The sequence below is a fragment of the Sycon ciliatum genome, chromosome 1, assembly GCF_964019385.1.
Source record: "Sycon ciliatum chromosome 1, ocSycCili1.1, whole genome shotgun sequence".
Taxonomy (NCBI): Eukaryota; Metazoa; Porifera; class Calcarea; order Leucosolenida; family Sycettidae; genus Sycon; species Sycon ciliatum.
This window is the reverse complement of record NC_088643.1, coordinates 26,396,554-26,411,712: the sequence shown is the minus strand read 5'-3', so window position 1 is coordinate 26,411,712 and position 15,159 is coordinate 26,396,554. Positions and strand designations below refer to the sequence as shown.

The window sequence follows — 15,159 nt, the reverse complement described above, 5'->3', positions numbered from 1 at the left end:
CCTCTTCCGTTTCAATTGTTGCCGTGTGCTGGCATTGCTTTTGCGCACTCTTTCAGGTTTTGTCTTGATGACCAGATTCACTGGCATATCCAAATCGTGCTGACCTGTAGGAAGAGTTCGTAGAAACATTTCCCAGGTCCTTTCACGGATAACCTTGCTAGAAGTGAAGTCAGGGCTCTTCTCTTCTCGCTGTGCAGTGCATGAAGTAGACGGTGAAGTCAAGCAATTTCAAGATGCCGTATCTAGCCTGACAATAACGGTGAATAACAAAAACGGTGAGTTTGAGTTGTTCTAACAAGTGTGTCTTTCCACCGATCAAAACATGTTGATAGTTGGCCAAGAGCAGAGAGACTTTTGGCCAGTTATTATAATGTAAATGTGCATCGCTTTTTCTTGGTATTTTCTCCAAGAAAGGAACTCTGCAAAGATCAGCCTTGGCAACACCGTGGCAAAGAACTAAGTTAGCAGATGGTTCAAAACAAATGCTATAGAGACGGAGTTGGTGTTAACTTAAATTGACCGAATATCATGAAAACACGTCTGTTCGGATGCACCCTTTCTAGTGAGGATGCAGCTGTGCAGCTAATCAGCGCAACATTGTACCAGCATCAACTACTTACTGTTGATTGTTTCCCATGCCACCATAGCTAGGGCTTATAGGCGATTCAGACTGCCGCCAAAATCACGTGTGAACTTGAATTTCCATGGTGATGCAGTCGTGTTTCAAAATGTTATGCACAATCCCTGATCAAATACGTCGTAGAAACCTGGTCACAGTTGGCCGTAGTCTAAATCGCCTATTAACTGAGATCATCCTTGCAATACATTATGAGAGATAATTTCCCCTGTTTGCTGTTATTGTTGGAATTACTGCCTGAGAATCGTTTTGTGAGAAACTCAACTTGAAGCTGAACCATGTACTGACTTTTTTGTTGAGAATGCAGCAGCGTAGAGCTCGTCAGCGCTTTATATACATTTCAATGAACATATTGCTTGCTATGGTTGTGCTGCTGCTGCTTCAGAAATGGTTAGATTGCGAGAGGAAGCCAAGAACCTGGACTACAGGCCATATGTCATTGAAATGTGAGTCTGCGTTCCACATGTTGCAATGACTGGTGGAGTTTTGTATATGTTTTTGGAGTTCTATCCTCCGTGAAAGACATACATGTGTATTCGACTATCAATTTGAATGTGTCAATGAGCATGTTTGGAGAGATTTTCTGCACAGAAATGCCATCTGTCCTCAAACTACCTAGATCTGGCAAATTTACTTATCCTGCGTATCAGTACCCATCGCTTTGTTCTGTGTTCTGTCTGTGTGCTTAGGGCCAAAAACCACGCTGAGAAACAAGTTCTTTTCACTGTGATGAGAAGACTTAAGGGAAGCACTGCTCAGGTCCAAGCTGACTGCATTACACTGGAGCAGAAGAAAGCAATGACTGTAAGTCTAAGTGCTGGTCGGTAATGTGACAGTATGCTCGTGCATTCTTGATGCAGGCGTCCACATCTGAACTGATAGAATGATGGGTTACACTATAAGCTACACACAACTCCATTTTTCCCGCCTACCTGTGATCGGTGCTGCTACTCTCCGGCCTCAGACACAAAGGTTTCCTTCGATATTTTACTGACAAAAACTTCTTCTAACTGTTCCTAATCCAATCAAATGAAAAAAGAGCTCTGCCGCAACCATGAGCTTCATGCAGGGAAGGGCGGCAAAAGTCATTAGTAGCACTAGTAGATCTACTCTTCCTGTTCTTAAATCCTCTCAGAAAAGTGGGACTCTCTGAAAAGTCGGAGAGCTGTTCTTATATCCTCTCCAAATTGTAGAAGGCTCTCCAAAGCTCTCCGAGCTTCAGAGGTAGTTGAAACTTGGAGATTCCCGCGGTTTGGGATCAGCGCATGCGAACTACAGCTAAAGCAAGATGAAAAATAAACGGGTAGGGAAAAAATTGCCTCTTCCTCTCGTGTGAGCATAAAAAGGCCAATGAGTGTTCTCTCTCACACCTCACATTTGCAACATCAAAACCACAGTGCAGAGTCGGCTACGGACAGCCACATTGCAAGACAAAAAGAAGAAATCATTCCTGATGCACCAATTCGTTCCCAAAATGATACGTGTTGTGCTAGACCACCCACTATTACATCATTCAGCCCCTCCCCTCCCATATCTTCCTCTCACACAAGCTGGGCAGCCGTGTACTCTGAACACATTGTTTCTTCCAAACACCGGTCATCATCAACATCATTGTCATCATCGTCACCACCATTAACAACATCATCAACACAAGCGAACTTAGCTTTTTCTGAGCTTCGGGAAATACCGGACGTAGTGGCCCGTCTCTCCACAGTGATGGCACACAGCCATGGACTGCTGGGTTGTGGGCCTGGCTGGATCGGCTGGCAACCGTTGCGCTGGGGCAGGCCGGGCTGTTGCGGCACTCCGGTTGCCGGCTGGTGCGGGAGTGCTGGCCCGAAAGGGCTGCTGTCGGGGCTTCTTTGGCTTCGAGCCATCCTTCCCTGCTTCGTGGCTTCGATTGCCAGGCGGAGACATTTGCGTTTGTCTGCACTGGCCAGGAGGCCAGCCATGCCGTCACCTTCTGTGAACGCTGTGGCGGTGTCATGGCCATGGCGGTCCGCCACTGCCAGCCAGTCCAGCCTCTTCTGCAGGCCTCGCTCGTGCCCTTCAGCTCCTTCGTCGCCTTTGGTGGCCAGATATCTGAGACAGGCATTCAAACTGGTGCTGGTAACTCAGCCGCTTCATACCAGGCATCGTATTAGGCACTGACTTGCTCCTCTTCTTACTCTTCCGCTTCTTCTTGGACCTCCTCTCCGGAGACGACTCCGAGGACGAGCTGGACGATGAGGAAGAGGAGGCCGACCGGCGGCGCTTCCTCTCCTCCAGCCGAATAACTTGGCGTTTCAGGAGACGCATCCTCAACTCTACCTCGTCCTGCGAGGAGGTTTCAGCTGTCTCCCGGGCAGCTTCAGCACGACGACCTCTCGGCATGATTGCAAAATAACCAAAAAAGAAAAATGTTCACATGTGCAACAAAACAGATTGCATCCTTGACAAGCGAGACAAAAAGAAGGACAATCTTTCACAGCGCTTGCTCAACAATGATTACATCACTACAGTGACGTCAACCTGCACTGTGTGCCGCAGCAAAAAATAATACCGGGAAACATAAAACAAGCATCGCAAATATTCGAAGTTCGAGAGAACATTGCTTCTCGTTTCTTTCGAATACTCAGCCAACGAGAAGCGTACACTTGTTTTCATCGGTGCCTTATGAAGTTCCGAATATTTGTTGTTCCAACTTAAAGGGGCACTCCGGGAATATTTTCGGTAGTGTGTTCTCTTCATGGGGGCCTTATATGGCCCCCAAGGAATGGGGAATCGCGAAAACTAGACCCAAAAAGTCGATATATGAAGCCAGGGAGGGCCAAGTTTGTCTCCTCGCTGATGGCCTTGATGACGTCACGTGTGATTAGGATTCAAATTCTCTGCATTTGAAGGTATTAGTTGTTTGAATTTTCTAGTGATGAAGAACGATGTTTGGTCGACAGTCCCGAACTTCACAGCTGCAGCCATACTCCAAGGAACCTGAAGGATCTCCTGAGCCTGCTGCGGTACCTCTGGTAGAAGCGCAGCATGATGAGGGCCAGGAGATTGGAGCAGACGACTTCACTGGTCGAGAAGGAAACAACGCTTACTGTTCCTGCCAAAAATGTGGGGTGATGCAGAGGGCAGTCGATTGCCTTTGCTGTCGAGAGAGCACTGGAGCTGTAAGCATTGGCAGCGCTTTGACATGCGTTACACATCACCCCGACTTCCCGCCAGCTTGTCTAAACCAAACTGTTTTGACAATATGCCTCACGGCGTATAGAGAATTTCGGGATCCTCGTACTGACATCCATGCAAACAGGTAAGCACTTCGTCCATCGTCACTCTTGCGTGTGGAATGTGACTTTGTTACGGACATGACTATAATCAGTCTTGCATGTCACGACATTTGCTCCTGTCTACCTATGGCCGGCTGTGTGTGCAACAACATTCATGACAAATTTCAATTTTCTTTTTCAATTGTCGATTTGTATTTTTGCATGTAGGTCACTACGTCTAGCAGCATACAGACAGTACACTTGTTGGGTTCATGGCTACCTAGGACGTGGCGACAGGCGTGTGATTCCATCGTGCGTAGTAACAGCCATTAGAGAAGCTTTCCCAGATCCATCACAGCAGTACAAAGGATTTGAAGATGCCAGAGACGATGAAGAAGAGCCGTTTTGGCCTGGTTGACAGTGCGCTTACAGGCAATATCTGTCTGTCTGACTGTCCCTCTCTCTCATTCGCGCGTACGCGAACACACATACACACATAATTGTACCATGTATTTTGAATTTGACGTGCTGACTGCAGAATATACAATGTACTTATAATAATATAGTGTCCAAGAGAGAGACATGAAAGTGATCGAGTGTTAGACTTTTATATGGGGAATTATTGGCCTATTGTTGTTTGAGAAGTGAACGGTGTGTAAGATACACACTCTTGCACACACAAGTGCATACAGCACACACACACACACACACACACACACACACACACACACACACACACACACACACACACACACACACACACACACACACACACACACACACACACACACACACACACTACTACTACTACTACTACTACTGTAGCTTGGTTGCCACAAGGGCCACACCACTCCGAAAGGAGCCAGAGTCATTGTCAGGAGCAGAAACGGAGATGACGACTCAGGTCACTCTGTCGACGGAACTGACGGCTGCAGCGAGAACAGCGAACACCATACGACGCTCTATCAGACTTGGTTGCTCGATGGCCACGGTCGCACTTGTGACGTCTGAAACCAGGCACTGACTTGAACTGCCGATTGCATGTCACACACAAGAGAGAAGCTGGGACGTTGAGCGGAATAGGTGATGCCGGCGCGGACGCTTCCGATGGTTCCAGGGGCAAACAATGATGTACACACACACACACACACACACACACACACACACACACACACACACACACACACACTACTACTACTACTACTACTATAGCATGACTGCCCATTGGGCAATGTCACCCCCGGAGGGGGCCAGAGTTTGGAGTGCACCGCCATTGGCAGGACTTCTGGTGCCTCGTCAAATCTTGCTGTCGTCGGAAACGTTTCGGACAATGCATGCAGATCAGCGGCAGTGATTCCCTATCGGCTGCAGCAAGACGTTTTCCACGGTTGCAGTTATGGCGGTTAAAACCAGCCCGGGACTTGAAGTTGAAGCAGCGATTGCAGCGTTGACAATGCTGGAAGCAGCAACTAGCGAGAGACGCCGTCAATGCCGTATCTGCATGTTCAGGGAGTGCAGGCTGGCAGCGATGAACTGCAAGCCCACCCTTACTACGGAACCATCGGCAGCAACTGACGCACTGTGCTGAACCACGCTGTTGGTGGACGGGAAGTTGGCGCTCAGCCAAACACTTGTGCCGTGCCTTGTCTTGAGGACGAGAGAAAGCCCGGTTGCAAGATGAGCAGAGTACGGATTTCTCTACTGCCCGAGGAGGCTGAAAAACCAGAACCTGCTCTCGCCAAGCTGACCGGTCTGGGGACACACACACACACACACACACACACACACACACACACACACACACACAAGTCCTGCACAGCTCACAGCAAGAGAGAGAAGAGCAAGCGGACATGCTGAAGAGCAGTCACTGCAGGCGTGACATGTGCTGGGCGATCACGTCTTCCTTTGGAGGACGTGGCACAGTAGCGATGTTGGCAGGAATGTCCTTTGGGACATCGGGATAGTTGGCAATGCACTCAGGGGTTTTCCCTGATAGAACTGCAGCCTTGGTCTCCATCCCATTCTGCATGAGTCGGTACATGTAAGAAATTGATTTCTTTGAGTATATCTTCCGTGCGACCCAAGCCTTCTTCGCCTTAGGGAAGACCAACTTCCAACGCTCTGTTTCGTCTGCCTTTCTCGCCTGCATTCTGCCAACGTTATTATTGTGGTTCAATGCTGCTAGCTGCTGTCTGGCCAACATCCCTGCACAGGTAGAGATCGGTTGTAAAATGTAAAATATATTACTTCGAAGTATTATTTATTTATAAAGTCTTGTGTATGAGTTACATGCATACATGTCACGACTGAGTCGAGGTGTTTTTCTTGCATATTAGCCTAAACAATCGCACGTAGTGATAAGCGTTGTTCTCTAATGGCTGTTACTACGCACGATGGAATCACACGCCTGTCGCCACGTCCTAGGTAGCCATGAACCCAACAAGTGTACTGTCTGTATGCTGCTAGACGTAGTGACCTACATGCAAAAATACAAATCGACAATTGAAAAAGAAAATTGAAATTTGTCATGAATGTTGTTGCACACACAGCCGGCCATAGGTAGACAGGAGCAAATGTCGTGACATGTAAGACTGATTATAGTCATGTCCGTAACAAAGTCACATTCCACACGCAAGAGTGACGATGGACGAAGTGCTTACCTGTTTGCATGGATGTCAGTACGAGGATCCCGAAATTCTCTATACGCCGTGAGGCATATTGTCAAAACAGTTTGGTTTAGACAAGCTGGCGGGAAGTCGGGGTGATGTGTAACGCATGTCAAGGCGCTGCCAATGCTTACAGCTCCAGTGCTCTCTCGACAGCAAAGGCAATCGACTGCCCCCTGCATCACCCCACATTTTTGGCAGGAACACCAAACGTTGTTTCCTTCTCGACCAGTGAAGTCGTCTGCTCCAATCTCCTGGCCCTCATCATGCTGCGCTTCTACCAGGGGTACTTCAGGAGGCGCTTCAGGGTCCTTAGAGTATGGCTGCAGTTGTGAAGCTTGGGACTGTCGACCAAACATCGTTCTTCATCACCAGAAAATTCAAACAACTAATACCTTCAAATGCAGAGAATTTGAATCCTAATCACACGTGACGTCATCAAGGCCCCCGCGGAGGAGACAAACTTGGCCCTCCCTGGCTTCATATATCGACTTTTTGGGTCTAGTTTTCGCGATTCCCCATTCCTTGGGGGCCATACGAAGCCCCCATGAAGAGAACACACTACCGAAAATATTCCCGGAGTGCCCCTTTAAAAATGCTTTGGTCAAGCATGAAACCACGTAATTCGTGATGGCTGGATGCAGTTATATGTCACTGGAAACTCCGATATGCAACTGGGAACTGTCCATAACTCAGACGTCACTAACACATACATGCATGTTAAAAAGCAGGAGTAGTACACGTAAAACAAGTTGTAGTACTCCCTTCTTTTGGGTACCTGTGTTCCTGTAGAGCCTAGCATATATCTTTGCTACGTGAGCTACCAAGAAAGAAACATAGTACGGTGTGCATGCAGATTGTCTGCAATGTTACGTATGATTATGCCAGTGCAATACAGGAGCAACCCATAGAGTACACTTGTGCATGTACAGCATAGCACCTGATCCATAGGGTTCATACGGTTATAAATGTGTCCAGATCAGAGGAGTCTGGGTGTCCATGCCAATCAGACTAATTGTTTTTGTTTTGTTTTGTTTTTTTGTTTTTTTTTCAAACCATACTCCTCTTCTCTTCGCAGGTAGCCGAGATGGAGAAGTTGGATGTGGAGGAGAACACAAGACAGGAGCAGCCAGCGTCTAATCTCAATCAAGCGACGTTTGCGATGCCTCCCGCTCCTATTCCTACTCAACCACGTCCATATGTTATGCCTCAGTCGACACCTGCACCACGCCCTTACGCCATGCCTCAGTCGACGGCACCCCCGCCGAAGACTCTTCAAGCACCAGCAACACGTCCCAGCCAAGTGCAGTCGACTGTGAGGATGCCACCAGTAGACACGGCAATGTGCGTCGCCCCTCCCGTGCATAGCACAATGCCCCCATGTACCAGTGGAAGTATGCCACTGTCTGCACCTCCCAGCTCACTGGTTACAACAGCAGTCCATGCAGGGCCTGAATCATCTCATGTCAACGCAACAGGTGAGCATTTAGTCTATACAGTCAACCTTGTAAATAGCGACCCTCGGCTGGGCATGAATCTGTGTTGTTATTCGTGAGTTGTCCTCATTGTCATTATTTGCGAGGATGCAGTGTCAATTGAGTGGCTACTAGGTCAGAAGATAGTGTCGTTATGCCTGAGGTTCTTATTCACGAAATCAACTTTATTTCATTGAAATCCCGTTCACTCACTGCGTTTGTTTTCGCAACTGATCGCGTCTCTGCTACCAGCTTCTCACTTGCTGAGTGGAATTTCCCCCCGTGTAGGTGCTCTGGAAGCAGTCGTTCCATGTAAGCTGCAAAGGATGAGCAGAGAACCTGCAAAAGGAAATGAAATGCAGAGTGTTGACAGTGTCCATTATATGTTATCATGTACAGTTGAACATCGATTATCCGACCACCTCTGGGCAGACAACTGTCAGGCGGTGTTCAGATAAGGCAAATGTTCTGGATAAGAAAAAACTGTCACTCACACACTTTCAGTGGTTATTACTAGCCGCACGACCTTTTTACTTTTTACTTTTCAAAATTTTCGTATTTTTTGAATGGCTCACTACATACACAGTGCGTACTCAATGGCACGCGCGCCCAAAAAAACTGTTACGGATAATCGAATGGTCGGATAGTCGATGTGCGGATAATCGATGTTCAACTGTACATGTACAGTGCAAACGGGTGCGTGTGGGCAATGCATGTATGCATGTGAGTACTGCCGACACTTGAGCACATGAATTTCACAGCTGTGTGATGCAATCGAAAGAGCTTCCAGAACTAGATCATCACTATCACTGGGTTCGAGAAGGGTTGCCAGGACTGTATCATCGATCTGGACCACGGCTCCTGAAAAGGGGCGAGCTGATCCATCCAGGAGAGGACTAGCATCGCCAGCCCATTTCAGGAAACTATTCTGCAACTCCGAGTACAAAGCTGACATTGAAGATATCGACAGAGACTTATCTTCCAGAGCACGCCACAGCGGTGCAATGACCAATTTGCAGATGATCCCGAGGGCGCGGGCACCAGCAATGAGGACTGGCAATTCCAGGTCGGCTTTAACGGCTTTTAGCAACAAGTTCGTCTCCCCATGTACATTTACCAGAAACTCATACATGGCATCATGGAGGAAATATACACATGCACCATTAAAGAACAGTACATAGTTCCTATTGCCTCTGTACTCCTCTAGCGGGACCTTGGTACCAGACTGCTCTAGAAAGGTTTGAAACTCAACCATAACACCAGCCTTTTCAGAACCGTGCTTCTTGAAGGCTTTTGAGGCTGTCCGTATAAGGCGATTTGTTCTGCATTCCTTTTCAGACTCGTATACCATAGGGAGGGAAGAGGACCCATCAGACTCAGAAATATGCAGTTTCTCCCACTCAGACAATGATACATTGGCCTGATCGGCAAGCCCCACAATAAAGTGGAGTCCGGAGTAGAAATTGTTCATTTCTAGCATGCTGTCTTTCACATCATCATCGAGTTCATCCCAGCATTCAATTTGCCCAGGAAGAACCGATGCACGAAATCCTGTACTAGTTCGTTAAATTTCTTCTGGACTACGCATCTATCACTCATTGTATTTTTGATTTTCGAAACAATCTTTTCTGCAACTTCAGTTTTACCAACTTTGGCACATACAGTCAACTTCGCTTATAACGACATTCGGCGGGGCATCAAAAAAGTGTCCTTATTCGCGAAGTGTCGTTATACCCGAAGTCTCATTATGTATTACAGTTGGAAGGGACTTTGCTCTGGGCATGGAAATGCTGTCGTTATTCGCGAATTGTCGTTATATCCGCAGTTGTTATTAGCGAAGTTGACTGTACCAGCTCATCATCTGCCAGAGCTTCTTTAAGCTTGTCTAATGCATGCTGTGTCGTGCCACAATACATATCATCAAGGCCAACGCTGAACGTGGCAGAGTCAGTTGCAATTGGTATGATTGAAACTTTTCCCAAACTTGGAAGTTCCATCACTATGGAGAGTACTGGAGCCATCGCCTGAATCAATTGCTTCCACAATCTGGATACTGCTCGCAGCTTTAAGTTCGATGAACTTTTTTGAAAGCATCCCAGCACTAGGTAATGTACCGACTGCTGTGGGAAGCATCTTCGAAACAGCGCGAATAACTGGCTCCACATTTGCCACGCCTACATTCCTGGTAAGCAGCTCATAGCAGCATTGCTGGACATTATCCACATAAGTGGTGCCATCTTTGGTTTCAAGTGCTGGCCGCCCAATGGCAATGATGTCTTTCAGGTCAGCTAGTTCCTCTTTCAGAATCAAATTTTCATTCTCGAGGTATCGGACATTATCCAATAAAGTTTCCTCTTTCTCACTAACACTTTCTTCGCAACATTTAGCTGCTCTTTTTCAGCGACCAACTCTTGTTCTATAAGACTAATTTTTCTTGCTGGCGATACTTTTGATGGCGTTCATTACTTAGCCTCCGTTCACTTTCTTGGACACTTTCTTTCGTCTCCTCTAACGCGACCTCAAAATCAACAGCAATTTTTTTCAATTTCTCTCGTCTGCTCGCTCAAATCAGATATTTTGGTGTCGCGCCTGCTGGTTTTCATGCGGACAGCTTTCAGTTCAAGTTTAGTCTCTTTTAGCACAGGTAATAGCTTCGCGTTTGTTTCAGCGGACTTCTTCAAACGAGATTCGGCTTCAACCAATTGCATTGTCAAATCTTTTAGTCGACTATCAGTGAATGCAGAACCAGTGTCTGATACTAGTGCCATCTTCGTTCTTTCAGAAACTGGGCTCCTGGCGGGTTCGGTTTGACTAGTTTGAGTAGTACTAGCACTAGTAGTCGTTCCTGGTGCAATATTTAGGGGCAGATCAAACAAGTTACCAAGTAAGTCGGTGAGCTGACTGGCTACCTTTTCCTTCATCAGCTTGGCCCGCTTTTCCTCTATTTTAGTCAGCCTCCTCGTCACCGCCTTGTCGTCTGTCTGGTCGATCTCGCGGCCAGAAATGGCAATGGACAGCAGCACGCTGGCGGTAGCCACACCAGAAAAAGACACCCTGTCGATCTCCAGTGCCAAAGAATTAGTAGCACGAGTGGCACAGCCCGAAAGTTGCCTGTAGCTTTTCGTCTCAAAGCAATCGCGAAGAAGCTTTCGCGACAACATAATTTCCTCACAAAGAGGGCCCAGGAATTCGTCTTCTTCCATAGTATACTGCAGCAATAGCAGCAAGCTACAGCTAAGTACTTGTCTCAGCAATGAAATTATTAATATTCTGAAAGCAGTTTTCCTCTTCTTCCTCACACCGCAAAACTAACACAGCTTTCGCGACAACTCAAGTTCCTCACAAAGAGGGCCTTGGTATCCATCTTACTGCAACAATAGCAGCAAGCTACAGCAATGAAAATTAATACTATTCTGAAAGCAGTCTCTTCTACTTCCTCAGTCGGACACCGCACAACACAGTTTCCGTGCAGCACCGAACTAGTACAGTCGTGGCAAGCGAAATCCGACACTTGCCAAATGGACAGGTAATGACCTCAGCTATCTAAAATAGCATCGACAAGGCCAAAAAGGCCATGGGAGAAGGTAGCCAGGTCTCCAACTGCATCCCAAACTACTGCCACAATGCGCCAATTCACTTTGTACAGGCGAGCTGTGACTGCATGTTTCGCTTTTCAGCGACCGGAACTGAACTTCCTACTTATGCTCCAGTGCTGCTTACACTCCGGAAGATACAGTAGCTCGAAGGCGCCACATACAGTACGCACAATGAGTGTCGTTATTCCGTACGGCACGGCAAAATGATATTGGTACGCGGCACGTTTACACTAGCTCTAGTGCCGTCAAATACAATGCAGAAAGTGCAGTGTGGACAGCACAAATACCACATTTGTGACTGAAATATGACGTAGTAAGTCGTTGCACGACATACCCCTTCCCACTTCTTCAGGATGTCTTAGGATGTCTTAAGTTAACGATGGAGTTTTCTAGCTAAACGCTAAAAACATGCCTCTTTTGAGCTTCAACTGTAAAAGTCGAATCTCAAAGAGGCATGTTTTTAGCGTGTTCTAACTACCTCATATTGATGAGAGTATTTCACTGCCTTTTGAGTATTTAGGTTAATTGGCAAGAACTGTGTGTTTCATGCTGCAGATGAGCCAGAGCCCATGCATGCCCAAGATGCGGCTGGGAACACTATGACTGCACCCGGTGGTAGTATTGTTACTGCAACATATCAGGAGACTGCCAGCGCAGCACATGATGGCAGTGTTGCAGGTGATATGAGACCTCCACCGTCACCACTTACTGCACCCAGTACACCCAAGACTCCGCAGGCTCCCTCCGCACCTAGACAGGTAATGTAACAATTTTCAATTTATCAGTACTGGAAAGATTCCTGTATTCTACCAGTTGTAAGCCCCCCCCCCCCCCCCCCCCATACTTGAGGCCTTGATCACCCCTAATAATGATGAATTACTGAAGTGCTGATGTCATAGTTCCCGTGTCCGCTCCAGTGCCAGGTCAACAGTGTCAGTAATCCAGTCGAGAGGGTGTGGTGACCTACCTTGTAGGAAGATATCGGCCAGGTACACCCCAGGTACACCCTGCACTGGTTGAGACTGGGTTCCTTTGGTTTGCATCGGTGCTAATTCACCAAAACTGATCCGAGTTTGGGTGGATGACTCAACTCAGACCTAGTATGGCTGTACCCAGCTGACCCCCAAGGCCCCAACCCAGAGCAGGCACTGAATCTGTTGCAGTGCGCTACGTAATTCTACACAAAAGTCTTGATTCGTGAATTTGGAACTAACTTCGAAAGATTGAATCTGGTGTCATAACTAATGTTACTTTGTAGATTACAGAGAGGACAGAAACATTACTGTTCGGCTCACAACAAGAGAGCGAGAGAGAGATAATGGAAGCAAGGCAAAAGGCAAGGAGCGGCGAATTCTGCTGACCTGCTGAATACGGTGTACGGTACAACTATACCAAAAGGGAAGGCCAGCGGCGCACTGGAATCTAGTTGTACGCAGCTGTAGTACGCATGCAAATAAGGATAATACGGTGCGGAAGTGAGCGGCGCATGCTGATACGGTAAAGCGGTCGTAATACGTATAAGTGTGACCGCGAGACCGGAGAATTTCATGAAGCCAAGAATATGAGAATTTCATTGAAACCGAAGTAAATCAGGTCATGTGACCGAGAATCCACTACAAATCTATGTTTGCAACTGTGCTTTATGCACACTTTTAGTACACTGGGTGCAACATCCAACGTTGCTTTATGTATATGTTCAGGGTCGCCAGGGTTTGGAGAGTCCAGGGTTTGGCTTACAGAAACCTGCGTCGCCGCTGGATAGTTTCCAGTACGCTGGCAGGCCCATGTTCAACTCTTCCGCAACAGGAGCACTCGCATCACCAACGGCGGCACCAACAAGTCCGGTATGTCATCGTATACTCTGGGTCCACTATTGTTAGACTTATGCCTGTTTTGCCTGTTTTGCCTGTTTTGATTCCCACTCTAAATAGAATATACAACAACATACAGTGTGGGAGCAAACCCATTCCTAACAACATACCGTACAGTTCTTCTTGCCATCCCCGTAACAGTGGCTGCTATATTTGAAGACAACCTCCGATTGTATCGCAGCGGCAGATGGCATGCCTTGCGTTGAGGCAAGGTGATACATTTCCCAGCCACTAGCACTAGTGGCAAATCCCATGTGTCGTATCCATGTTGCCCTAGTAGGCAGGTCACGAGTTCCACATTGGCATAGATCGGTGATGCATTCAGTCACATTGTGTGCGGATGCCGGTACTCTTCGCCCATCTCAGTATGTGATACATGTACTACACAACATTTACACTGTACAAAGTTACTGGGCGCCCGGCATTGCTTTATTCACGAGTACGGACTTCAGTAGCCGCTTTTGTAGTAATGTACTGTACTGCAAGTATGATGTAATGGAATCCTGGTGCTGTGTCATCTTGTATTCCAGGGCATGCCCTTCTTTCAGACTTGGAACGGCCAAAAGAACAAAGACGCTCAACCAAGTTCTCAGGTATGGAACAGTATACTGAAGCATTGTCAATTTTTCACACACATGTGTACCACTCTCTCCAGTCTCTCCGGAGGCGTGGGTTCGAATCCCACCGCTGCCACCAGTGTAACACTCATACTCTCGAGGCACACAGTTACGGATTGTAAGTAATTACTTCGAGTAGTTGTTGTTCATTCACAAGGAGGAGAAGAAGACAAAGGTCATGCGAGTATGCGCGCAGCTTACCATGATTACCTACAGTGTACTATTTATGTGTATACTCACCACGCGTGATAAAGTAGTAAAACACCCATACTATACATCCGCCAAGTAGTTCGAGATGATGCTCGCCAATGGCATCGACGTCACTGCCAGTATCAGGGACCCAGGGTAGCGTGACTGCCTCATCCTCAGTGGCTAAACGGGTGGACGCACGCACAGTAGGCTGCGCAGCAAGACGAGTACGCTGCAACTTAAGTTGGCCCACATGCTTCACGTTCCGGTCCGATTGTGACGACGACCTACACATAGCGAGAAAGTGACCGGTCTTGCCACAGCCATTACATTTCTTGCCGCTGGCAGGACAACTAGACTTGGTGTGCGGGCTCCGGCCGCGATTGGGGCACTTCTTGTGTTTGTCGCTTCCTGATGAGGGAGCGGACGCAGATGGCAATATAGGTGCAGGCGTCTTGCTGCCAGGCTGTCCCTGTCTGGATTGTTGCTTATTGCGTTGGCACGCGGACCGTCGCACAGCGTTGAGCTGGCAGGTGGACGGGATACTGCTGCTCGCCGTGGTAGCTGCCTCCTCCGCCCGGCAAATTGTAACCGCATCGCTAAGGGTCAAATCCTTTGGCGGACAATAACTTGTGCCGGGTAGCGTCGTCACTAACTCCGATGACAATCCTGTCATGCAGGGTGTCAGCACGCACACGTGTCAGGCTCGTACGACAGGTATTACACGTATGTGCAGAACATTGTGTGCACAAGGCAACGTCTGGAAAATCACAGCTAGTGTGCAGTTCTTTCAACGACGTGTAGAAAGAATCGAAGGACTCACCCTTCGACTGACACCTATCGTAGAATGCAATACGGTC

General features: G+C 47.6%; 1 protein-coding gene across 1 annotated transcript in view; it reads left to right on the top strand.

The window, feature by feature from the left end:
- LOC135820733 (uncharacterized) overlaps nucleotides 1-15,159 on the top strand; it is a 36,707-nt gene that overhangs the window by 18,459 nt on the left and 3,089 nt on the right. The window contains exons 9-15 of the mRNA XM_065333740.1: nucleotides 198-275; nucleotides 1,023-1,083; nucleotides 1,327-1,441; nucleotides 7,630-8,029; nucleotides 12,178-12,380; nucleotides 13,323-13,466; nucleotides 14,024-14,086. Coding sequence (XP_065189812.1) covers nucleotides 198-275; nucleotides 1,023-1,083; nucleotides 1,327-1,441; nucleotides 7,630-8,029; nucleotides 12,178-12,380; nucleotides 13,323-13,466; nucleotides 14,024-14,086 — 1,064 coding nt within the window. The remainder of the gene's footprint in view (nucleotides 1-197; nucleotides 276-1,022; nucleotides 1,084-1,326; nucleotides 1,442-7,629; nucleotides 8,030-12,177; nucleotides 12,381-13,322; nucleotides 13,467-14,023; nucleotides 14,087-15,159) is intronic.